The following is a 25397-nucleotide window of genomic DNA, read 5'->3' on the forward strand; positions in this document are numbered from 1 at the left end:
GTTTATATGGTTTTAAAATATCAAGAGGTTTTATGAAATAATATAAAGTATAGTATGAGAATGGCATCATGTTTTTTTGCTCAGCTTCTACCAAATGTAGAAGTTGGGTAATTGCCTCTGACCTTTCAATATCTTCTCCACTACTCATCTCCAAATCCTGATGTTCTCCTATCAGATACATTATTTTGTATTTTCTACCTTGTTTTAAACCAGGAAGTGCACATTATACTATACTCAGTCACTCATATTATTATTAGTTTAATCACATAAAGTCAACAAAGGGAAAATAATTACAAAGGAATGTAGGGACATAGGCTAGGTAGTAGCCTCAGGAAGGTGCACATGAAGAGGGGATCCATGAGATTTGAAGCATTTCATGCTTGGGGTGGAGTGAGACTGGTGTCACTTACTTTCCAATTTTGCCTGAGGCTGGGCTAGGTCAGCAATGCAATCATTGTACAAACAAAACAGACTAAATTGACCTACTTTTCTTAAGATGTCATATAAAATTTACATGATCTTCAGAGTCTAGCAGCATTGTATTGAACATAGACTTTATATCTGACAGCCAAAGTTTAGTGATGCTAATATTTTCTTGAGTAAACAAACTTTCGTTACCTGGATATAAATATATAACTGTCTCATATGAGGTCTTATTTACAGTAAAGTTTTTCCTTATTAAGACTTTGTTTTATTTGTCATAGCTACATAATGTGAAAAGTTTAAGTACTAGACTCCATCTTGAAAGCACAGATATAGCATTAAAGTAGAGCTGCCATCCAGGCTGAATAATGCAGAGGTTATGTTTTAAAACACGTCAGATTCCCTTAACTATATCTTTCTTCTTTAAACTTTAATCAACTAAGATAAATGTTTTTCATTTGGCCTTAACTGTTTGTCTCAAGAAGATAGAAGACAGATAGTTAATGAAATAAATTGAAGTGCTGCTATGGTTAGGAAGAACTGAAATTTAATACTGTTGCAGTTGGTTGAAGGTATAAGTGATATATATTTTTAAATTTGTCATGGCTGCATGATATCATGAGAAAGAAAAGAGACCTCCTAATTTTGAATTGGTAATACTTAAAATTCTTTGGCTGAACTTAGGTAAATATTTTATGTAGTCCTCCTCAAATGCAGTGTATTCCTTCTTAAAAGAATTCGTAATTAAGAGTATTTTGAGTCATGAATATTAATGATACAAAAATCACAAATACTAGAAACATTGCTTCTAGATACCAAAAAGCATAGTGTGAATTATATTCTGTAGCTCATCTTGGAGGTTCAACTGTCAGAGAAAAGCCTCTCTCATTGAAATCTCTCAGAAATATACTGCATACATATTTAACCCAATAGCTTTAGGCATTCAAGGATAGAGTAGGTGAAATCAAAAGTATCCTATCGAAATTATGTGTTATTTCTTCAAATTTTAGAGTAGTTTTTAACACAGATAATAACGTGGTTTGAAATTAAAACACACACATACACAGGTTTGCTAGTTAGAGAGTTTCCATACCTGGGGGAGGGGAGGTGAAAATTGGTGCATTCAGTATATAACACGTGTAATGGTAATAAAGTTGATTGGTCGAACTCTCTAGCTTTTTTTTTTTCTTTTTCTTTTCTTCCTCTTCCTGTAGAGTAGCTCAGTTGGGGGTGGAAGGGTTCTCCCCCCATCTTATGCCCCTACTAAGAAAGCGTAGGTTGATACCATTTTTATTGTTCTGCTGGGGTGGGAAATAAACCATATGCTTTAGAATTTTGAATGACTAGACCAAAGGCAAAATTGAAGCAGGCCCTCTTTCCCCCTTCCCACCGGACTTTGGGGTATGGTTATTCTTCCAAATGTTTTAGCAGACTTGGTGTTAGCTTAGTGTTTCTACTCCAGGGCAGAGAGGCAGGTCAGGGGAAGAAATGTCAAGGGTTTCAGAGGCGTGTTGGGCTGAATGAAGTGTGGAGTGGGAAGCTTATGTCTGAAACCTACCCCTCCCCTGGATACCAGGCAAAGGCAATGAGAGTCGTAACCAGCTGATGCCGCTGCTGCTGCTTCCCGTTTCCAGGGTGAAATTTTCACAGCAGCTAATTCTAAAGGGAGGAAAAATCCCTAACCAGCAAAGGAAAAGATCCTATCACTCAACCCAAGCTATATAACCTTTTAGGCAGGCTTTTCAGAGAAATCCGCATTTTAAAATCCAGCGTTCACGATCCAAAAATACGGACGAGAATCAGAGCTGGTATGAAAATCTGAAAAGCCTCTTTACACTCTGAGTGTTTGAAACGATCCGATGAGCATAGGAAGTGGCTGCCAACGCTCTGGCGGCTGCTCGTGCTGCCACCGCCGCTGCTGTTCCTCGCAGAGGGCTGGACAGAGCTAGTCCCGGTTTCAGCACCTCCGGCGCTGGACAGCTCTTCTGCACGCTCCTGCTTGCTTTTTCCAAACACTCTCGCTTTGCATTACTGGAGATGCATCTAAATTACGTTCTGTTCAACAACAAGTAGATTTTTTTTTTTTTCCTGACGGGAATTACAGTAGACGATTCTCTCAATTAAACTGCATTTTCTTCTTTACGGATTTGGCCGTCAGGCGTATTTATCCCGATCTCCCCCCCACCCCCCCTTTGCAGGAACGAGTCTTTGGGAACGTGGTCCACCCAGGGATGTAAAACTGTGCTTACCGATGCATCCCATACGAAATGCTTATGTGATCGTCTCTCTACCTTCGCCATTTTGGCTCAGCAACCTAGAGAAATAGTAAGTAACAAAGGGAAAACAAGGCTTTAATGCAAAGGCAGGGACATTGTGGCGAGGGTTTCTCCAGGGAACTGCATTTTAAAAGGGGAAATGGAAAATGTTGCAGGGTGGCAAAATTGGGTTCGTCTCCTCCTTAGCTTCAGTAGCTTGGTAAAATGAATTCTAGTTGGTGTGTTATAACTAAATACTACTCAATTTTATGTCTTCTAACTTGAAATTTCTGCAGTATAGTTTTGAGGATGTACTCCATCATATTACTAATATGCTGCAAACTTTCAAATAAAAATAATTGCCAACTTAACCTTTATTTTGGAACTGAAAAGCTGGTCTGGGGAATTTGTGAGAATACTGTTGGTAATAGAATGAAGACCCCAGACACTATAAGCCAAACATATTGCATATCTGCATTGGGTATTTTCAGTACAGGTTTTCTGGGGGTGTCCTTGGATATTTATTTTTAAAAAAACAAATGAAGTTTTCATGAAAGCACAGACTGCCTGAAACTGTAAAATCATTCCTTAAAAGTGTATAGGCTTGTAAAAAACTAGTTTCTGAAATAGACAGCTGCATAAACTATCTAAAAGAAAAATAATATCCTCATAAAATGCAGTTTGAAGATTATTTCAAAAATTGAAATATTGAAAATAATTATTTAGATGAATGTGGCTTTCTGTCTAAATTTGGCCTAAATATGCCTCACTCTTCTTACTTATTTTGATGACAGAAATACATAATATAATTTAATGTGCATACCTAAGGTTTGGAATACACTTGATCTTAAAGTGTATTTCTTCAAACTTCCAGTATTAAAAATAAGAAAAACAATAGATTTCATTAGTTAGTATCATGTTAGTGTCTAAAGAAAGAAACCTCTCAAATCAGTGACTGCTTATAATCTTTATATATGTTTCAAAATATATAAGGCTTATTTGTCAAGGTCATGTATTTCAGGGACTGATACTGGCATTATGAAAATCATCTCTGCATATTTCATTAGAAATATAGAAAAAAACCCACAAAATATGTTTTAAGTTCCTGATTTTGAAATCTGATTTTCTTCTATATCCTTAGAGGCCAAGCAAGTGAAATTAAATAAGAGAATACTTGACTTAGAACAAAGTTGTCAAAAGTCAGAAAGTTTGAACAATTTTCAATATCTAGGCACCAGATTGGGGAAGCAATGAGTTATAAATGAGAAGATCAAAGTAAATTTTACCCAAAAACATACTGTGAAATAACTGAACTATAGTTGTTGAATAAAAATGAATGCTGCTTCAAATTTCAGCTAGAGAAAATTTAACATGTGAATATTCACCATAGTTTTAGTTTTAGTAATTTGTTGTAGAAAACCATAGTGGGTAGTATGCCATAATCAAGCATTTAAAACTCTCAGGCCTTTATTACTTCACAGTGGGAGAGAGGGGGGAGCTAGAATTAGTCATTTTAGAGGTTGAGAATATATGAACTGAGTGGTTACTGGGTAATTATCTGGTAACTATAACAACTCTATTGGCTGTTTTTGAGTAGGATAGGGTAGTTTTGCTGAGTTTAGAAGTTATTTCAATTTATGAAAACGTTATCTCTCCTTTTTTTGTTTCTTTTGTTTAATTTACAGATCATGGAATCCTCTGGTACACCTTCAGTTACCCTAATAGTAGGCAGTGGCCTTTCTTGCTTGGCCTTGATCACCCTCGCAGTTGTCTATGCAGCATTATGGAGGTATGTAATCAATTAATGCACTTGCACTGGAATGCTCTGTTACTCAGATTAAACCTGGCAATATGATCATCATTATGTCTCCTTTTTAATTTACTGAAAGAAGTATTTTTAGAGCAGAGTTATTGCAGTGATTGAGCCATAATAAATGAGCTTAATAATAAATAAATAAATAAATAAATAAATAAATAAATAAATAAATAATAAAAATAATAATAATAAAAGTTCTTACTAAATTTCTTGTCTGTTTTTGCCTATGATGAGAAAATAAACAGAACAGACACACTTTCCTTCCCAATTCAAATGATGGTAGCTTTCAACAAGTTGCTTGTCCTCAAACATGGTATCCATAATACTCCAAGTTTAGTCTATGTTTGTTTCTATTTATTTCAATTGCCATTGAGCTTTAGAGTTTAATTGGTACAGCCAAAGTAATATCTCTGTTATATAAATATGTTCTCCAAATTCTTAAGTTTTAAGTTTTAAACTTAAGAATTTAAGCACATGCTTTCATTATATCCCAGACAATGAGTAAATCTTCTGTATTACTAATACACAAATACCACAATGCTATAGGAAAGTCTTGTGGTTGAATGTTTCCAAAAAGTCATATTTTGGCAAACTGATTACAAGTGAAAAATACATAAACAAGGGCATGTAATTGAAAAACTTTGTTCTACAGTATTTGAAATTGCATCTGCTTGATAGTGCATGGAAACTTAGTATTTCTTGAAGATGTGTTCTATTAATAAAAATTAGACCTGTGTATTTTAGACATTATATTATATCTGTTCACATATTGGTAAACAGTACCTAACCAAATGGCCAAACTTCCAAATGGATTTAAAAATATTAAGTGTGAGACATTTTTATATCCATCTTGATTATTTAAAAATGTCCCCAAATTGGTTGTTATATTAGTAACTAGGTAACTGTATATTATTTCCTGAAAACTTGTAATATTAAAATTGCACAAGTAGCTAGTCCTTGTGGTTTACTGTTACTTAAGAACAATTCAGTTGAAAAAGTAATTATAATTTAATAAAGAAATGTCATTTCATTCAACATCCTTTCAAAAAACTAATTGTCCATCATATTTTATATTCTTTTGAGGATAAGAATTAATTTTCCAGGATATTAAATTGTCAGAGATACTAAAATTTTCATGCTTCAAGCAAAATATGTACACATTCTTGCTCCATTGACATAGGTACATAATAGAGGTTCTGCCTTCCTGTGGAGGAGTTATCTGGTAGTAAAACACTGACAGAGTGAGACTATCTGATAAAATATGGCCAGTCCCATGAAATGGCCTAGGCACGGCGTTGTAGACAATAGAACCCAGGCTTCATTGGTCAGTCAAGCAGACATTGCCCTGGTAATACAAGAACAAAATGCACAAAGGCTGGGAAAAAGACACCTTTGTCTTCCACAATTACCTAAATGGCACTTTTCAGAAAATGAGGCAGTGTTTAAGGGCCAGGACGTTAGGTAATCACAACTGCATCATAATTCATACTCACTGAAGTATTTAGAACTAAGTTCCATTTCTCAATACTTAGGGTTCAGTCACCAATTCCACCTTCTTTTCTCCTCTCAATACTTATAGTAAAACTAGCAAAACCACTGCCAGTATAAATGATATATAAGGAAATACAGGATTAATTAGTCCGTAATAAAGTTTTCTTTAATCCAGAAAATCCAGAGAAATCACCTATGAGTTTTCTAAGAATTACTCAAACACCTGAAAGGATCTATTAAAACTTGATGTGAAATTGAGAAATTTAGAAGACAGTACTAAGAAACAACATAAATTTTGATTCCTAAAAATTTAGTTGCTAATCAACTCATTCTCTACAAATAGAATGATTGAAATAATATTAATAGATTTATAGAAGTTTCAAGATTCATAAATTATTGAGTGAATCTTGTAGCGTGACAAATTTAATGAATTTTATAAACATTAAATTTACCTTACATTACTGGATGGTATTACTGTATGGTAATACTCATGTTTTTTTTTTCTAATTAAAAAGTATAAATTTTTAAATTTTCCAATGATTTGCAAGATGTATGAACATCAGAATTATTTTATATATGATAGTATTTTGAAAATTGGTATCCCTTATAGTTCATTAGAAATGTTCATCAAAAAGTTAATACACTAAGTTATGTTCTCTTCATTTACAAATATGTTCTGTAGAGTTATATTATTACATCTAAGAACACCTGAGCATATCTTTTTAATCTGTGTATTGAAATGATGCATTTACAAATTTTGTTTAAAACCCCAAATATGTTTATAAAAAGTTTTGGAAGTTGAGACATTTTATAGAAATTTTTAAAGCAATAATGTGACTCAATATTGATGAATAACAGAAACATCTGAAGTCTCTTCACGGTGGTCAGTTTGGGTCTTTTATCACCATGATTTTCCTATTTACAGAGCAAATGATATCACTGAAACCCTTTTAATAATGTCATCTGTGTGCTTATGTTGTCATGAAAGCCATTTACATATAAAGGGTCAATTTTTTGCAGCCCTTAAACTTTATGTGTTATATCTCCCACTCATGAAAGAAGAAACAACTTAATATTTGATGATGTCTTTAGCTTCCCAGTGTGTGGTTTATTATATTTTTAGATAGTGATGATGCAGGGACAAGGTTAAGCAACTCTTGAGGACATTTTGTATTGAGAATTGTCCTAGGTTATTCCTATTTGGGTTTGTTTTATGAAGAAAGGAAATTTTTTCATACTGAAAAATTGCTTTTTGTATTTTATTGTTACTTCTGTTTTCGTTTTGCTTTCTCTTCTGAAATATATGATGGAATGTGAGGCTTCTGCCTAAATATTCCTCAAAGACAGAGATAGAGAAGGAACTTTGATAGATTTTACTTTCCAAAGAGTGCCTCCAGATCTCTGGCACCCCCATCTGACACTGCACAGGAAAGCCCTAGCCTGCTGTGGAGAGTGATTCCATGTTCTAATACAAATTGAACAGTCTCAAACACACAGCAAGTACAAGTATGTCTTTTTGTTACTGTCACTCAGTAATTTACCGTAAGGTACAGTAGAGCAAAATAACTGTTACCCTTTCAGGGTAAGCAGCTGGTAGAACATTTGATTCTGATCCGTTTTCTCTATGGCTTACATTCTTGGTGCATGTAAAAATTATGTAACAGACTTTGTATAAACATTCCTTCATAAGGGTAAAACATGGCAGACACCAAGTAATTTTCCAGCCTGGTGGTGAATTATCATTTGTGGATTGGACTAGTTTTTGGAGATGAAGATTAAGTTTTTTGGTTTTTTTGCTTTGTTTTACTTTGTTTTGGTTTGGTTTTGGTTTTGGTTTTGGTTTTGGTTTGCTTTTGAACAATTAAGAAAAATATAAAGAGTAGAAGATGACATAAAAATATTTGAGTGTATGAAATGGTAGATGAGTGTTCATGGTTTCATGAAAGTAATGGCTGCTTTCTAGAAACAAAGGAATACTTGAGAATCTATGTGGAATTTTTTTTCCTTTTGGTTTTCAGATTTCCTATTGATTTTATATGATAATAAGCATATTATATATACATATAAATAATGGTAATTATAGTAATTGATATATTTCCAAGAAATTTTATATTTTTAGTAAAAAATTATATTGATAACAGATGTACAACTTAGACTCTGTTAGAAATGCCATGTTGTCTACACTAATGTCTAAAGAAAAAAAATTATTCTAAAGGACTCTAGGACATGCCATGTCACTATAAAATTGGGTTTCTAAGAATAATCTTTATTAAAAAAAGTTTTTCATATATTTTATTCTATGAAGGATATATTTTAGTGTTTTTTTTCTGGATGAATTTCACCAATTTGCATAATTCATAATTCTTCATGTTCTGAATTTTAAAGTTGAACATTCTCTCTCTTTCTGGCTAGGTACATACGCTCTGAGAGGTCTATAATTCTAATTAACTTCTGCCTGTCTATCATCTCATCCAACATCCTCATACTGGTTGGACAGACTCAGACACATAATAAGGTATGACTGGTAATTATTCTGATTCTATATGTGTGTTTATGTTTTGACATAAAGTTGATTATTGAAAATCTAAACATTGTAGATAAAATGGAGAACTTCTGATAAAAATTATTTTTAAAAACAAAATTATTTCATTGCTTACTAAATAAAAGTATTGCCTAATCTAGACTAGAAATACATTCCCTTGGCTTAATTTCCTGGGGATTGAGAGGCTGTTTATAATAGTAAAAATATGTTTGTTAAGTATTATATCAAAGCTCTGTGAGTTCAAAGCCTTGGAACATCAAAAGCACAAATTTTGATTCATTATCCTAATTGCAAATAGAATTGCCCCTGTTTTGGTCTACTTTATTAACACACTGATTCCTAAAAGCCAACTATAAAATGCTTACAAGTATAACGTAGAACATGAACATCTACCCAAAAATTATCTATTGCAATAATTGAAGACAATATTAGCTAAAAACACTAGATTTTATGCTTTTCAAAAAGCTTTACTTAACCAAAAAGCACTGATACTTTAGGTGTTCAGTTACTTTAGGTGAACAGTTCTTTAGGTGAACAGTTACTTTCAGCAGAATGTGAAAGTATAGGTCCTATTTACAAGAACTGACTTGAATTGAATGATCATGTTTTTTTCCAGACATGACTGTCAGCTCTCTTTACTAAACTACTCTGAATGCATTGCAAGAAACCCATACTAGCAATCTTTAATTTACCCCAATCTCAAAGGAATTCTGGTAAACATTGCTTTGATAATATTTGTTGATTAATCCAGGCCTGTTGTTTTTTTCAGCTTTTTTATTGTCAAGTGCTAAGGCCAGTTATCGAACTTTTTTAGAAGCTATAATTAAAAAAAAAAATTTAATACACTTTTCAGCATGTCTTTTTTGATAGATCAGATATTTGTAGGAGAGGTATCAATGTCAAGAACTATAGACGGTCTGTTTTGCTAATCTCCGCTCCTAAAACTGCTGATTCCCACCAAAGAATCCAAAGAATCTGATTTTGGATCTGGGTAGGTAGGGCCTAGGAAGTTCTTTAGGTGATTCTGATAGGATTTCTTCTTGAACCATATTGGTCTAGGCCAGGGGGAGAACCCAAGGGGGAATCACTAACCCTGAAGGACAAAACAAAAACAGTTAACAACCCAATAAAGGGCCCTGTGGAAGTGAAAAAGTACTTTCATGTACTTGAATATTTAGTTTTTCTCCTATTTAGGACTATAACATGAATTAAAACAAACAAACAAACATATATATGAATATGAAAAGGGAAAACAAGAAGAAAGGATAAAGACCAAAGTTGAGGAACATGCCAGACGGAATTAGGAGAAGAGAAAGAAATGTACAAAATAGCCAACATCGGAGAAAGTGGGTGTAAACACTGGTACAAGCTGGAAAGGAGAGGAAAAGTAAAGGGAAGTAAGGAGAGATGGAGAAAAGATGGAACTGTAAACCCTAAAGAATTACTAAATTACTCATCTCACCCTTACCTTTTTGACTGTTTACCTGGGCGGGGCTTCAGATCCCTTAGAAATGCTCATTTACTTGTCAATACCTCTTTACAATTCTTTGTCCTTAAGACTCGAGGTAGAAAAGCAGAGCTTTTCCTCTGACATAGGAATTATTTATTGGGTTGGGAATCAGAAAAAGTCAAGCTTGTGGTAGCTTAAGCCCATAGTTTGAAGTTTTTGGTTTTGTTTTGTTTTGTTTTCACCCAAGCCCCCTTTGCTCTATCATTGTTTACCCTCTTAACACTCATTAGAATTTGGAAAACTACCGGATCTTCAATACAAAATGTGCTTTTAAAACTGTTTCGTGCTGTATGGCAAAGTTTTTACAAGTGCTGAGCCCAATGTTTAAATGGTAGACTTTTTCGCAAGGTTTACTACATATTACAGTGATGATTGTCTAAATCATTCCTATCCAATAGTAATATAATGTAAGCCACAAATGCAAGTTATGTATATAATTATAATATTAGCCAGCTTAAAAAAGCAACAAGAATTACTTTTAATAATTAATTTTAATAATATATTTAACTTAGTATATCCAACAGATGGCCATTTCAACATACAATTAACATTTTTGGGTCTTAATACAATATTTTGTAATAATTTTTAAGTCTTCAGAATCTGATGTGTATTTTATACTTATAATACATCTCAGTTCAGACTAGCTGCATTTCAAGTACTCAGCAGCTATATGCAGCCAGTGACTACCGTATTATGTAGGTCTAAATGGTAATAATATTCAGAAACTAGTCTAGAAATTACATGATTCTTGCCCATTTTGCCTTTCCCAGCTTTTCAGTGTCCTTGTTTTTTGATAGAGATGTCTTTTTGATATTTACAAATATTAGGAACATCAAAGGCAGGATAAGACAAGTCTAGTTTTACTTTTCATTTCTGATTATAAAGAATGGCTGGTATGGGCTTAAAAAAAAAATAGTTGCCTCAGGTAATTAACTGCAGAGTAGATTCCATGTGGTTTTGGGATCATGGTAGTTTTGTTCCAGATAGCCTATGCTAATTTTTGCTGCCACAGTTACACTTGTGGGGAGAAGGGTTTGGTAGGTGGTAGTAATGGTGAAGAAAATGAGAAAGTACTGGTTTTCTCTTATGCTATGTTAACTTTGCTTTACTGCCCTCTGAGTAAATGATTCTGCAAGCCTAGAACAATTCACTAATGCATTGTGACTAGAAGGGAAAAATGTAAACAATGGGATTTTGTTTTCAGCCATTCTTAATAATACCAAGTTTCTGGGGAAAATAATATATTTTATCATGTGCTAATTAAATTGATCCTACTTCATTGATCCTATTACATTTTTAAAAAGTAATATATTGATCAGTGGCTACAGCATTTTATTTAGGTTGTGTGTAGGACCCCATTGCTGCTATGGGCATTTTGTAATTGATCAGGTTCCTATCTTTGACTTCCTTGGTCAGTTTTGATTGATGCTTTAATATTCTTCATTTGGATAAATGGAAACACGTGAGAGTTTCTTGATGAACAAGTTATTTGGTGCTGCCTCTGAGAGTTGTCATGGCCAGTTTGTGTGAAAACTGCTATTTGGTGCTGATCCAGAATAGTTTTGCAGTGTCATACTGGGGTCTTTCTCTGAACTGCTTGTTGAAATATGATAGACTCAGTTGTGTCACTACTGAGTATTTCTTTTGAGTTGGGATAGAAACAAACTGAAATAATTCATTATTTAAAGTATGATGTATTCAAATCTTTAAGCTATGGAGTCAATTATTACAAGCAAAGTAAGGAATCAAATGTAATTTCTTATATCTCTTAAAATACATTTATACAATTTAGTGATAACTCACTTCATTATAGTTCATTATATTTCACTTTCTCATAAAGGGTCATTGCCTTCTAATATCTTTGTGTAATTTCAACCAGGATGTTCATATATCACTGAAATGTTATTGTTTGTGAAGAATTTCCTTGGTACCCTAAAGTAGGCAATTTTTTTTGAACCATGTAGACTCTTTTTGGTCCTACTGTTTTGCAGAAAACAAAGATTATTTTGGAAACATATATTCAGAATATGGTTTTCTTAATCACAAAATATATCCCTGCTTCTTTCTAAAAGACTTTGAAATGATGTATGATATTAAAGACTTCATGGAATTCTTTTTAAAAAGTGATAAAAGCCAAATTTAGCAAAACTTTTTTTTTTCTTGGTTAGACAACAGTAGCCATCCAAGAACTTTAAAATGCTAAGAGATAGCTTCTTTCCCACAACCTCACTACCAGGTTATACTGAAAGCAAGTCAAGTCCAGATTCTATCAAATAGTTAGATATTTTTTAGATAATTGTTTTAGCAAATGAGGAACAAACCTGTTCTATAAGCTCAGTGAAAATCCTAGGGCCTTGTTGTTTTAGGTACTTGGACCACACTTTGTGTGCAGCATTCACTTGAGGTAGACATAGCAACAGTCTAGAAGCAGTCTTCTGTGCTCTTGAGTCAGGATCATTCAATCAGAAATCCTCCTAATCCAATGTCTGGACACAGAATGATTGGGGATAAAACTGTGGGCCCCATCTCTAAAATATGCTGGATATAGGCCTCCATGAAATCTTTCATATAGTCACATCAAGAGTAAGAAGTGTTTGTTTAACCATGTTAGCTAATCCACATATTCTCAAGCCTTTATTTTCATCAGAGGGAGCCAATGAATACACCCACTGTAGTGATTAACCACACACTAGTTTATCAATAAAGACGAGCCTTTTATATTCAGGTTGATGAGTCAAGTATTGATTATGGGCAAATCTACCTAGATCAGAAGGACTTGGAGTTGCCATCTCTAGAGTATGGCCGTTTTGAATGTAATGCCAGCTGACCACTCTGTTGTATGCATTTCTGGACAGCTCCTAGAATTAAAGGTTGCACTAACTGGCACATATATAGCATCATACTGAGAATACCAAAGTGTTATAAAATAAATTACAGGCATCCTAAAAAGACATCCTAAAAGATAAGTATTTTGAAAAATTGTAGTCAATTGTGAGAAGGCAAAGTTAGACACTAACTTTAGTCTTAAGAGACCTAGCAGAAGTTCTCATTGATCTATCAAGGGAAGCTTCCCAAATTATTTCATAGGTGTAAACATTTCCTTAGCACTATTCAGGAGAAATGCATCTCCTGTTTCTTTATATATGGACCATTGAATTATGTAATGGGCTTTGTCTTTTAATTCAGTCTTGCATAAAATACCAAAATTCTCTGTGTTGGAGCACTCTTTAAAAGAGTCACATACTCTAAGAAGTTTTATTTCTTCATCTTGTGCTTATTTACCTTTTATAAAATGTTGCTTTTGTTCTGTAGTTTGTATAGAGATAATTAGTAAAGATATAGACCAAACTAGAAGGCAGTGGTCATTCTAATGGAAGATGTTTTTGTGTTGTAAGGATTATGTTACTTTTAGAAATAAAATATTTAAAAGAAAAGGAAATAAATCTTGAATTTGAATACCTGTAATTGGGTGAAGCATCCTCTAATGCACCTATTTCTTCCATGACTTTCTTCTGCTAGAGATCCAGATTCTTCCCCCATTTACTTACATGTCTGGCCTCTGAATGTGTATGTGTTCAATTTCTGAGAAGAAATATTGAATATATGTCTTGAGTCACCCATTCTGTCCCTCCTGGGACCTTCTGAAATGGTCTGCCTATCTTCTTGAGACTCAGTGCTCTATCTGCTTCCCTGGAGATCTGCATCTCTCAGGTGGTGATAGTTGAACAGGCATTTTAAGCCAGATGGGTCTAAGCATACTAAGCCTGCCACTTCCCAGTTATATGATCTTGAATATCATATTCAGCCTCTCTATACCTTAGCTTCATGTTAATGCCTCCCTTATAGAGGTGTCATCAAGGTTTTATGAGGGTAGTACCCATGAAGCACTCTAAAAGCACTCCTTAAACAGTAGCCGCAATTATGGTGATGATGATCATGATGATTCTCAGATGTACATCTGATTTAGTGTTCTCTTCAGAGCTTCAGACTTTCTCTTGTCCAATTCTGCTCACCACTAAATTCACCGTTTGTCTCCCTGCCCCACAACCCAACACATTATATATAAATTGAACGTATTTTCTGTAGGCTCCAACCCAGTTACATATACTGGGACTCTGAGAGTTAGCCTTAATGTCTCCTCCTCCCTCATCCAATAAGTCTCCCCCTTGTGCCAGTTGCACCCTTCACATGCTTCTCAAGGCCAGCTTTCTGCCTTTGTCAGGTGGTAGTCATCTTCACTGGTCTACCACTTCCAACATTGTTAAGCACACTCTCTATCTTGTAGCCCAAGTGATAGAGCTAAAATTCAAATCTGACCACCACTTCACTTCTCTGTTCATTTATTGCTATCTCATCTCTTTACAGAAGTTATTTTCAAACTGTTCAGACATAAGCAGTGACAAATGTTTTATTTATCTACGCGGGTTTCTATTCACTAATTTTCTTACATTAGTATACTGGGGCTCAGAAAAAAATTTTATTGAGAAAGAGTTCTGTAGCTTATAAAACTTGAAAAACCTTAAACATGACCTATGGTGACCTCTCCATTCTTGTTCTGTTCTGCTGACTTTAATCATACCAGCAACATCAAACTGCTTAAGGTTTGTCAAAATTATTCATCAAAATTAGGATTTCTTGTTCCTTGCTTACTCTTCAGCCTGGAGCATTGTTACTCTCCTCCACCCACCTGATTTTCCAAATGTCTTTATCTGGCTCATTCTCTGATACAGCCCAATCCTTACCTGCTGCTGTAGGAAGCCCTTCCCTATCTTCCACTCTTAGGTACACCAGCTCTGGGGCTCCATGATTTCCAGTGCATACTCACAATCTTGTATTATATTACCTGTTTCTGGCCAGACTATACTCTTTTTAGGGCAGGGCTAGGTTACATTTATTCTTAAATTTATTGCCAACATGTTGTCTGAGTACATTAAGCATGTAATATTTATTGGATGAATGAATAAATACATTTATTTGAATCCATCATTTGGGCCTATACCTCTGAAGCTAGTAACTGTAGTTAGTTTTATAAGGATTAGGGTTTCCCACTCTACACAGAATCTAAGCCAATATGGTGACAAGTAGTATTTTCCTAGGGCCTTTTCTAAGCTCTAAGTGATTGATGGCATATTTGAAGGTGATCTGGTTCCTGGGTTTTAGTGAAAGAGACTCTGAAACCTAGCAACTGTGCAACTTCTCACTTGATAAGTTGTGTAAAATAATGTTCATAATCTTCAAAAGAAATGTGCTTATTCATAATTCCTCTCATAGAACTCATTTCCTGCCAATAATGTCCCAAATACATGTTTATTATGTCTCAAATGTGTGTGTGATCCTAATGGCTGAAGCTAAAGCTTCCTATTTAGATTTATTAAAATCTAATTTATTGACTTGCTATGATGTTTGTAAAAGGATTTGAATGTAATAAGCTTATGTGTGATTCATTTGAGTCCATTTTGAGGTATCTTACTAGCTCTGACAAGGTTCTTCTGGATGCCTGAAAATCTTTATCTAACCAGAGAACAGAATGGTTGGATAATTTCCTGGTTTTTCCCAAGCTCCTAGCGATGAAGGATTATTTTGTTCACAATGTGACAATGCGCTTTAACCTTCTTATCGCCTGATTATACATTTCTAGTTTTGTATGCTAGGAGTCAAAGATCACGTTATCAAAGTCAATTTCAAAATAGGGCAAAAGATCAATATGAAGGATCAGTTTGAAACAAGCAAAGAATATGAAAGTGAAACTATTTGACAAGAGGAGTTCCTCAAATGGTTTGAGATATCAGGAGCCAGATAACCATGAGGACCAGTTTATACATTCACTGTGTGTTCTTAGGTCAAACTCCAAAGCTGGGCAAAAGTCCCAGAGTGAGCATCAATTCAGCAGAGAGAAGTAGATCATAAGTCTCAGGCTTGAATGCTGGTAGTTGCTTTGGAGATGCCAGGCGTAATTTGATTACCTTCTGTTCATTCATCCTCAAGCAGCAGAACTCTCCTCCAGGCAATGTAAAGAGACTCCTTGATGTGACTGATTCCTAGGCTCCATCCTTGCCACCCCCACTTTAGACTTGGTCTTCATGATTTCTCAGTTGGACTACTATAACATTCTTCTGACATAGGGCTGCTCATTTAGCTTTTATTTGTGGTAGCTCATCCTTCATATTACTGTGAAAAATAAATTTAAATAAAAAGTAAATGCCCAATTATGCCATTCCCAGCTTTGAACTCTACGGTGGGTCTGTAGGACTCATGAGATTTAACTGCATTTTTTAATTGTTTTAATGTTTATTTTTAAGACAGAGAGAGAGAGAGAGAGAGAGAGAGAGAGAGAGTGTGTGTGAGTGGGGGAGGGGCAGAGAGAGAGGGAGATGCAGAATCTGAAACAGGCTCCAGGCTTTGAGCTGTCCGCACAGATCCTGATGCAGGGCTTGAACCCACGAACTGTGAGATCATGACCTGAGCCAAAGTCGGATGCTTAACTGACTGAGCCACCCAGGCACCCCTGATTAACTGCATTTTCTGAACATCAGCCACATTCAGAGATATCTCTAGTACATAAACTAACTTCTGGGAAATAAAAGGGCATTCCTTTTGAGTAGATGAGTTATGAACATACCTTTCTTTTTCCAGGCTAAGATAGCTTCTATCAGAGATTTTTGGTCTCCCATTTCTGCTCTCTCCTGGGGGAAAGGAAGTTGTCTCTGTGCTTTCCAGGGTATCCCATGTCCACTGGAGCCACTCTTGCCCTGTGCTTCTGTACTTACTTTTACGTTGCCTAATAAACTCCTACCACCTTTTAGGTGTTGGCTTTTATGAGTCATCTTAGTGAAGTCCATCAGCACTCCTTTCTGCTTCCATAAAACATGGTATATACCTCTGTTGTGAGCACCAATCACATTATGCTTACTATTAATTTTCTGATCAACTTTGCCCACTGTACTGTGATTCTCAAGGGTGGTATTTTTCTCTTGTTTGTAGGTCTTAAAACCACTAATACTAGTACTTGCTTTATACATGCTATAGATTTAATAAATGTTGAATGAATGAATGAGTGAGTGAATGAATGAATGAAGCAAGCTCTGGCTGTTAGATGAGGCTCTGTTATATTATCAGGAGTATAGCCACTTCTACATTAGGACTCTATTTGAAATGATTGCAACCTAGGTCAATTTTTGTGTGTGTTAATGTTGTTTTATGATGAGAGAAAGGAGTTGAGTAGAAGACTAAAGACTATAGAACACTTTTAAGACCTTCCTTTGATGAGAGATGATTGAGTTGAATCAGATTTTATCTTTATGCAGGAATATCTGAAAGAGAATTTGAGAAGTTAAGTTATTCTCAAAGAGTCTTACAAAAAGTTTGAAGATTATCTGTTTTTCTCCCCTAGAATCAAACCTCACCCTCCCTCTTAGTACATAATATGATCTGGTCAGAAGTTTGGCTAATGTCAACAGGGGAACCATATGGTATAATTAGAGCTGATAATGTTTATGAATTCTGAATACACTGTAAAGTATTGAAGTGCTTAAAAAACCCACATAAAATGAATTATTTTAAATTATATTCTCACAGAAGTCAAAGGCCCTTGAGATAAGATTATAATAGAGTTTTCACTGACCCATTATACTAACTTTGAGGCTATATGTCTCTAGGGTGAATATGGGATGAAGAGAGGAAGATTGAGGTTATCACTAAAGATCATTGACCAAGGCAAAATTTGTCTCAGTGTGAGATTGGAACAGAGTAAAGAGTACAGGAAAGAACTCCTTTCACAAATACTTCAGAATCTAATTCAGGGGCTGGCAAGATTGGGGGCAAAGGCCCACATAGTGAAGATTTTAGGCTTTGTGGGTTCTACCGTCTCTGTCACAAGTACTTAATTCTGCTGTTGTAGCTCAAAAGCCATCCTAGACATAAAAAAATGAATGTGGTAGGATTTAAATAGAAGAAGTATAATATAAGGTAAGGCCAGGCCATTTTTAGGCTGATGCTTTTATGTAAAAATGACCTTCAGTTCTGAAGTGTCTACCCAAGGTTTAGTCTGTGGAGCCTGCAGGACTGGAACAGGGGAACTTTGGCAGTTTCTGAAAAGGCTTCTGCAGAGATAAAAAGGAATGAAAAGTACTTTGAATTCTTTCGAGCAAGAACTAAACACAGAATTTCTTCACATATGGTGACTATTAGTTACCAGTATATAAAAATTAAAATAAAATGAATCAAATCAGTCTCGACCAAGCAGGACATTTTATGAAGTGAAGAAGCTAAAAGCAAGTAACAGATGCCCAATGCAGGAGACAACAAAGCTGGCTCTCTTTGTAGAAGAAAAATTTCTTAAAGTTCAGCCATAAATGTTAAAACCCCTATTAAAGAAAGTCTCTCATCTGACAGTCTTGGGCAGAAAAGTAACATCTGACACAGAAAATAGAGATGGCAGAGTCCAGCTAATTCTTCATTAAGGTCACCCATAGACAGAACAGAGTCACACACACACACACACACACACACACACATACACACACACACACGTGTGTGTGTGTGTGTGTGTGTGTGTATACATATATATATATATGTATATATATATATACACATATATATATATGTATATATATATATACACATATATATATATGTATATATATATATATATATATATATATATATATATATAAATTTTTAAACTCTCAGCCTCTGGTTCTCACTGTATCCTAAAAACTAGATTTATTATGTATATTATATCATAAGCATTGCTATAGTAAACTTTGGAACTAAAGCACAAACACTTATGCCTATTACCAGAAAAACATAAGCATGTTTGAAGATGTAACTCTGGTTTTCACTTCTTTTGTGATGTTAGTCAGTTAATTCTAAACTTTAACTTGAAAAAAGAACTAGGCATATAACTGAGTTGAGTCTAGGTCTTAACCATGAAATTTAAGATGTATGAAATTCAAAGTGAGTAAATTAAGGCAACCCTAGGTTGCTAGTGTACTGAGCCAAAGATTAAGATTTCAGTTGTAATGTAAAGAAGAAATGATTAACTGCAACAGGAGAAATACAATGATAAATCTTAATTCATGAATATTCATGATGAGAGCTTGTGTTTGTGTTTTGTGTTAAACTACTATACACATAGTTTTTATATATCCCTATAGATGTGTCTTTGGTAGATGATAACATTATATGTACATGATTAGGACTACAAGGGATTTTGAATGAATCTTCTCTGTGTCTATTTTACATTCTTACTGTTAATTAAATTTTATTTGTATTTCAAAGTGTTTTTCCTAATGGACAGGAATGCTATATATTGCTTTTATAAAATATGAATTAATTCTAATTTTCTGATTTTTTCCTCCTATATTTATTCTTGTTTCTTTCTGTTAGAAATAACATCCCCTATTTGATTTGAGAAGCTTTTGTTACATATTTTCCTAACTTTCAAAATAAAGTTACAAAGTGAATCGTCTATACCTAAGAAAGGACACCCTTCATAGAAATGGAATAGGTAATCTGTTATCTACTACTATATAACAAATCACCTCAAACTTAGTGACTTAAAAATAAATATTTATAATCCTATTGTCTATGAGTCAGGAATTTGGGAGTGATCTCCCTGGGCAGTTCTCTCTCAGCATCTCTTAGGAGGCTGCAGTCCAGAGGTCAGATCACCGTCATCTGAAGACTTGATTTGATTGGGGCTGGAGGATCTGTGTTAGGTGGCTCATCCTTCCAGGTGTAATGGGAGCTTCACTTATTCTAAACAAGGATTTTTAAGCTTTACCATTTACTGGCTGTGTACCGTTTGTCAAGTTACTTAACCATTCTCTACACACCAGCTTAGTGATCTTTTTAAATTGTAAATCAGATCATGACACTTGTCTGCTTAAAACCCTTCAGTTAAAGTAAGTGAAGCTTCTCGTATAATTGGAATGAAATCCAAAACCCATAACATGGCCCACAAGCTTCTAAATGGCCTGGCCTCTAAGTACTTCTCCTACCTCGTCACCTCATATTCATTACTTTTCCTATTGCTGTATTCATGTCATGCTGGCCTTCCACTAGAACTGTACAAGTACCTGATAAGCCATCAGCCAGGGGACCATATGTCTGGTTTGTGCCTCTTGTCCTGGTGCAGTTATTAGCAAGGCCACTGACAAAAATATCCCACCAATTATATGCTTTACCTAGCATACGATGTTTCCCCTGCCTTAAGACTCTCACATATTCCTCCCTCTGCCACAGTTAGTCTTCTTTCATTCTTCTTAAGTTAGCCTAGTTAACTTACACACGTCCTTTTCAGAGATGACTTCACTGAAAGCCTGTTCCCCCCAAATCAAAACACTATAAAAGTTTTTTTCATTATTCTTTCTCAAGAAACCCAGTATTTTCTTTCTAACCATTGCTTTAATTTGTCATCTTTTTTTTTATTCAAGTTCAGAAGAGAAGGAATATTTTCTACTTGATATATATTACATACCTAGTGCCTAGCACAGTGCCTGGCATGCAGCAAGCACTCATTAATATTTTTCAATGAATGAAGGAAATGTCTAATTTTCTTTTGTGATTGTTCTTTTCTAATGTAGCAGTGGGGAGGTGATGTTATGAGGATCAAGTAACATTCCACCTAGAGCATGGTAAACTGGCACACAATAAACTTTTAATTGAGGTAAAATTTACATACAGTGAAATGCACAGTGAATCATGTGACAGGTTTGACCAACACATACCTATGTAGCCAATACCAGAGCCAAAATACAGATTACCATCACCCTAGAAAGTTATCTCTGCCCTCTCCCAGGTAACCCCTGCCCCCCATTGGCAATCATTGCTCTGATTTCTGTCCTCATACATCAGTTTTTGCCTGTTTAGGGATTTCATATGAATGGAATAATAGGAATACCTTTTGCTCTGACTTTTTTCATTCAGCGTATTTTCATTCAGCAATTATATCGTGTATATTCGTAGTTAATTCTGTTACATCGTCAAGTATTATTCCATTGTATGGATATACCACACTTTGTTGATCCATCTTCCGAGTGGTAGATCTTTGGATTGCTTTCAATTTTTTTGTTGTTATGAAAAAGCTGCTTTCAACGTTGGGGTGTTTGGGTGGCTCAGTCAGTTAAGTGTCTGACTTTGGCTTAGGTCATGATCTTGTGGTTTGTGGGTTCAAGCCCATGTCAGGTTCTGTGCTGACAGCATAGAGCCTGGAGCCTGCTTCAGATTCTGTCTCCTTCTCTCTCTGCCCCTCCCCTGCTCATGCTCTGTGTTTCTCTGTCTCTCAAAAATAAATAAATGTAAAAAAAAAAGTTTAAACTTCGTATATAAGTTTTTGTATGATCATACGTTTTTACTTCTCTTGGATAAATACCTAGGAGTAGAATTGCTGGGTTAAAGGCAAGTTAGAGTATTTTTAACTTTGAAAAAAAAAAAAAAAACTAAACAGATTTCCAAAATTATTGTACTGTCTTATACACTAACCAATTTTTGTGATAGTTCAGTGTCCCATATCCTTGCCAACATTTTAATTTACATTTTCCTAATAGCTAATAAGGCTTTGCATCTTTTCATGTGCTTATTGGCCATTTTATGTTCATTGTTGGGAAGTCTAAGTTCAAGTCTTTCCTCCCTTAATAAATAGGGTTGTTTGTCTTTATTACTGCTTTGTAAGGGGTTTTAAAAATGCATTCTGGATATAAATCTTTTGTTACATGTATTGTTTTTCATATATATGACATATAAACCTACAATATAATTTTCTCTCCATCTGTGGCTTAACTTTGCATTTTATTAATGGCATCTTTTGCTGAGTAGAAGCTTTTAATTTTGTGAAGCCTATTTTATCATATTTTTTCTTTTATTTGTGTTTTTGTGAGAAGAGACTCACAAAAGGTCTCTAGAAGAGACCTTTGCTTACTCTGTAAAGTCATGAAGATATTCTATATATTATTTTTGCTTTCTCTGTAAGGTCATGAAGATATTTTATATCATCTTTTATATAGATCTTTGATATATTAGTTATTTTTTGTGTATGACATAGGGACTTGGGTTCATTTTATTCCATATGGATATCTAATTGTTGTGGCACCATTTGTTGAAAAGACTTGATTCCCCCATTAAATTGCTTTAGTACCTTTGAAAAAAATTATGTCTAGAAATCAGAAAATTTGAATTTTCTAACTTCATTCTTCTTTTTCAAGATTTTTTTTGTCTTCTCTAGATCCTTTTGTTGAGATCCTTTTGTCTAGAACTTTTATCTGCTTTCAATAACTGTTAGTGGCAGTGGGTATGGCTTGGCTTCATGAAAAAAAAAACATAAAAATTTTATGACCAATTGGATAAGGTTACTGAGAAAGAAGGGGACATTACTAATTTCAGTGTTCCTTTGGGCTATGACATAATGCTCATGTTTTAAGTTGAAGAAAAACTGGAAGAGAATCAGGAGTCCATGGGGTAATCTATATCCTTCTCTAAGGAAAATATTCTAATCCAAGCAATTTTTTCCTTCCCCTTTGTTGTCCTTCAATCATTCACTCTTTTGGGGCTTTTTACTTGATTACTTCCAAAAGATATTTTCTTAAAAAGTAGAACTTTTTTAATGCTATATATATATACCTATCAAAACATATATAATTGCAGACTAAATGGATTTTCTTTATATTTCTTGAGTTTGTTAATAAACAGATGAGAGAAAAATTGTGTCTAAGATCAAAAGTTCATGGCCCACATTCTCCTCAGGCATGTAGACATGTCTCTTTATGTCTTTTATGACTAGGTACACACAATAAAAGTATTTGCAGAGAGTTAGAAAGTAAGCAGCTATATCCCCTCACCAGGAAATCAGATATTGGTGGCACATTTCTTACATGGGAGCAAAGTATTTCCGGAAATAAGCGGGGGGGGAGATGGGAAAGAACACGAGGAACAGAATTTATGTCAAGCAAACCACCACTGACTTCACTTCCAGTGAATGAGAACAAGTTTAAAGCCCATCAATGAATATTCTGTCTAGAAGCCACTTATGTTTTAATTTTTTTCTTTTTCTGAAATGTGTTTGTATTCTATCCTCTATCTATTTGCATCCCTGCAAATCCTGCATCCATCAGTCCTCTCATTTGGCTTCATTAACTATTGGTTGTAAATAAAAAGTGCCATCTGAAGTAAACAAAATACTGTTTACCCATTTCCAATGCTAGGAAGCGGTGGTAAGCTCAATTGAAAACAAATGGCAAAAATGCAATACACAGATGGAGTAAAAGTTCATTATTTTCCATTTTGTCTGCTGATCATGTTCAAGATTTAGTTGACTGGTCTACATTAGGGCCTCAAAAGGAGATGGTGTGGATTTTGTGAGAGAGGTGCATTTTCTGTATACATTCTCCCCTGGATACCGACTCGTAATTTTTTTGGTGATAATAGAGCTTAGCTATACACATCAAGGGAAAACTAGATTGTTCAGAGTATCATGTAGGGTAGCTCATCACAGTATCTTTAATGCTTGTTGGCAGACCTATCTATTTGTAGAGATGTGGTTGTAATTCTATAGTGGAGATACTGGAATATCAACTTCCCCAATCTCATGGCCAGCTATGAGAAGGATCCTTATTAAGCTTCCAAAGCCCATTTGCTGGAAAAGAGAGGAATTTGAACAAAATCTCTGTAGCTAGCAATATAAAGAATATGCTTAAGCTCCACTTTTCGGAAATGGAATTGTATTCACAGAGAAGTATTTTTAAAAGAGATAATATTTCTGCTTGTAGGGAGAATCCTAAGATCAGTAAAGGAATTCTTGGGGATGAAAGGAAAGCTAGCAGTTTTCATGGTTAAGAATAATGTTGATGGAAGGGAGCTGATTTTCTTACTTTTAAAAATCCCATCCTGCCATGATTATTTCTTTCTCTTTGGAACTTGAAGGGGGACATGAGTAATATGGAATATTGGTGTCTTTTTTGTAAATTACTGGTAAAAGGAGTAACTTGGCAGCATAAGAAATGTCTGCATATTTAATCCACATGTATATAGAAGTGAAAAACAGTTGGAGATAGTGCTTAATATGAAAATATTAAATTTAATGCGTTTAACAAAGAGAAAATTACCAAATCATTAAAGAAGTGAACTACCTTTATATGTCAAAATGTTAGCCCCCACAACCACTTTTTCTTTCCCCTTTTTTTTTCAAGAGCCAGTGGGACCAGGAACGCAAATACTGCCAAGTCTTAACCCCTCTCTACTCTTTTGACCTCTGTGTTTTTTTCTTTCATTTTTCTTTTAATTTTTTTAATGTTTGTTTATTTTTGGAGAGAGAAAGATAGAATGTGAGTGGGGGAGGTACAGAGAGAGAAGGAGACACAGAATACCAAGCAGGCTCTGAGCTGTCAGCACAGAGTCCAACGCGGTGCTTGAATTCACGAACCATGAGATCATGACCTGAGCCAGATGCCCCTCCACAACCATTTTTCTAAAGACTAAATGGTGTATAGTCCAGGGCCCAGAGTAGGAATTATAAATTGTTATAATAGGGTAAACACTTAAAACAAGATGACTTATGAGGTGCATGGGTGGCTCAGTTGGTCAAGCATCTCACTTCAGCTCAGGTCATGATCTCACAGTTTGTGGGTTTGACCTCCGCATCAGGCTGTGTGCTGACCACTTAAAGCCTGGAGCCTGCTTCAGATGTTGTGTCTCCTTCTCTCTTTGCCCCTCCCTAGCTTGCATTCTGTCTCTCAAAAATTAATAAATGTTAAAAAAAAGATGACTTATAAAGGAAAGTATATTAAGAACAAAAGTGCATATATTGGGAAACTATACTAAGACAATAGTGGTTCTCAACCAGGGTGAAGGAGACAGGCTGTAAATAGAGCCCCATGGAGAGTTTTCAATCTGCATTCCCCACACCCCCTCCAAATTCCATGCCCTCGGAAATTGCATGACTAGATTGAAAATACTCCACAAGTGATTCTGATAGGTATCCTGGTTCAGAATCACTGATATTGGAGCTTGCAATAGAAAATGGAAAGGTGAAGAAATAGAAGGCTGAAGTGTGACAGTCAGTACTTCTCCTGTGTTAGTCTATTCCATGTAATCTTCTACTTACCTCAGCTTTACTGTATGTCAAATAAGGATAAGAATATACCACAGCAATGTTAGGAAGATTAATATGAAACTCTTTGACCTTCCTGGAGAAAAGCACAAGGTATTAAGAGAAAGAAATCCAGCAAAGCCAAAAATATCATATCATTTCAAATTTGCCTAATAAGAAAATGACTCAGTACAGTGTAAATTAATGCAAGTTCTTAGCTCCAAGCAGATGAGATTCAAAAAGAGCTGGGCCTACACGGGGAATAATTTTAAGTAATA

The 25397-nt window shown here is 34.9% G+C and overlaps 1 protein-coding gene across 2 annotated transcripts in view; it reads left to right on the top strand.

Moving 5' to 3' along the window:
- The window catches only part of LOC102972589 (adhesion G protein-coupled receptor B3), a 361405-nt gene that overhangs the window by 196446 nt on the left and 139562 nt on the right, over positions 1 to 25397 (top strand). For both annotated transcript variants that reach the window (XM_042986617.1, XM_042986618.1), the window contains 3 exons: positions 2622 to 2748; positions 4364 to 4467; positions 8398 to 8500. In XM_042986617.1, the coding sequence (XP_042842551.1) occupies positions 2622 to 2748; positions 4364 to 4467; positions 8398 to 8500 (334 nt within the window). The remainder of the gene's footprint in view (positions 1 to 2621; positions 2749 to 4363; positions 4468 to 8397; positions 8501 to 25397) is intronic.

Source organism: Panthera tigris, chromosome B2, assembly GCF_018350195.1.
Source record: "Panthera tigris isolate Pti1 chromosome B2, P.tigris_Pti1_mat1.1, whole genome shotgun sequence".
In the NCBI taxonomy this organism is placed as follows: Eukaryota; Metazoa; Chordata; class Mammalia; order Carnivora; family Felidae; genus Panthera; species Panthera tigris.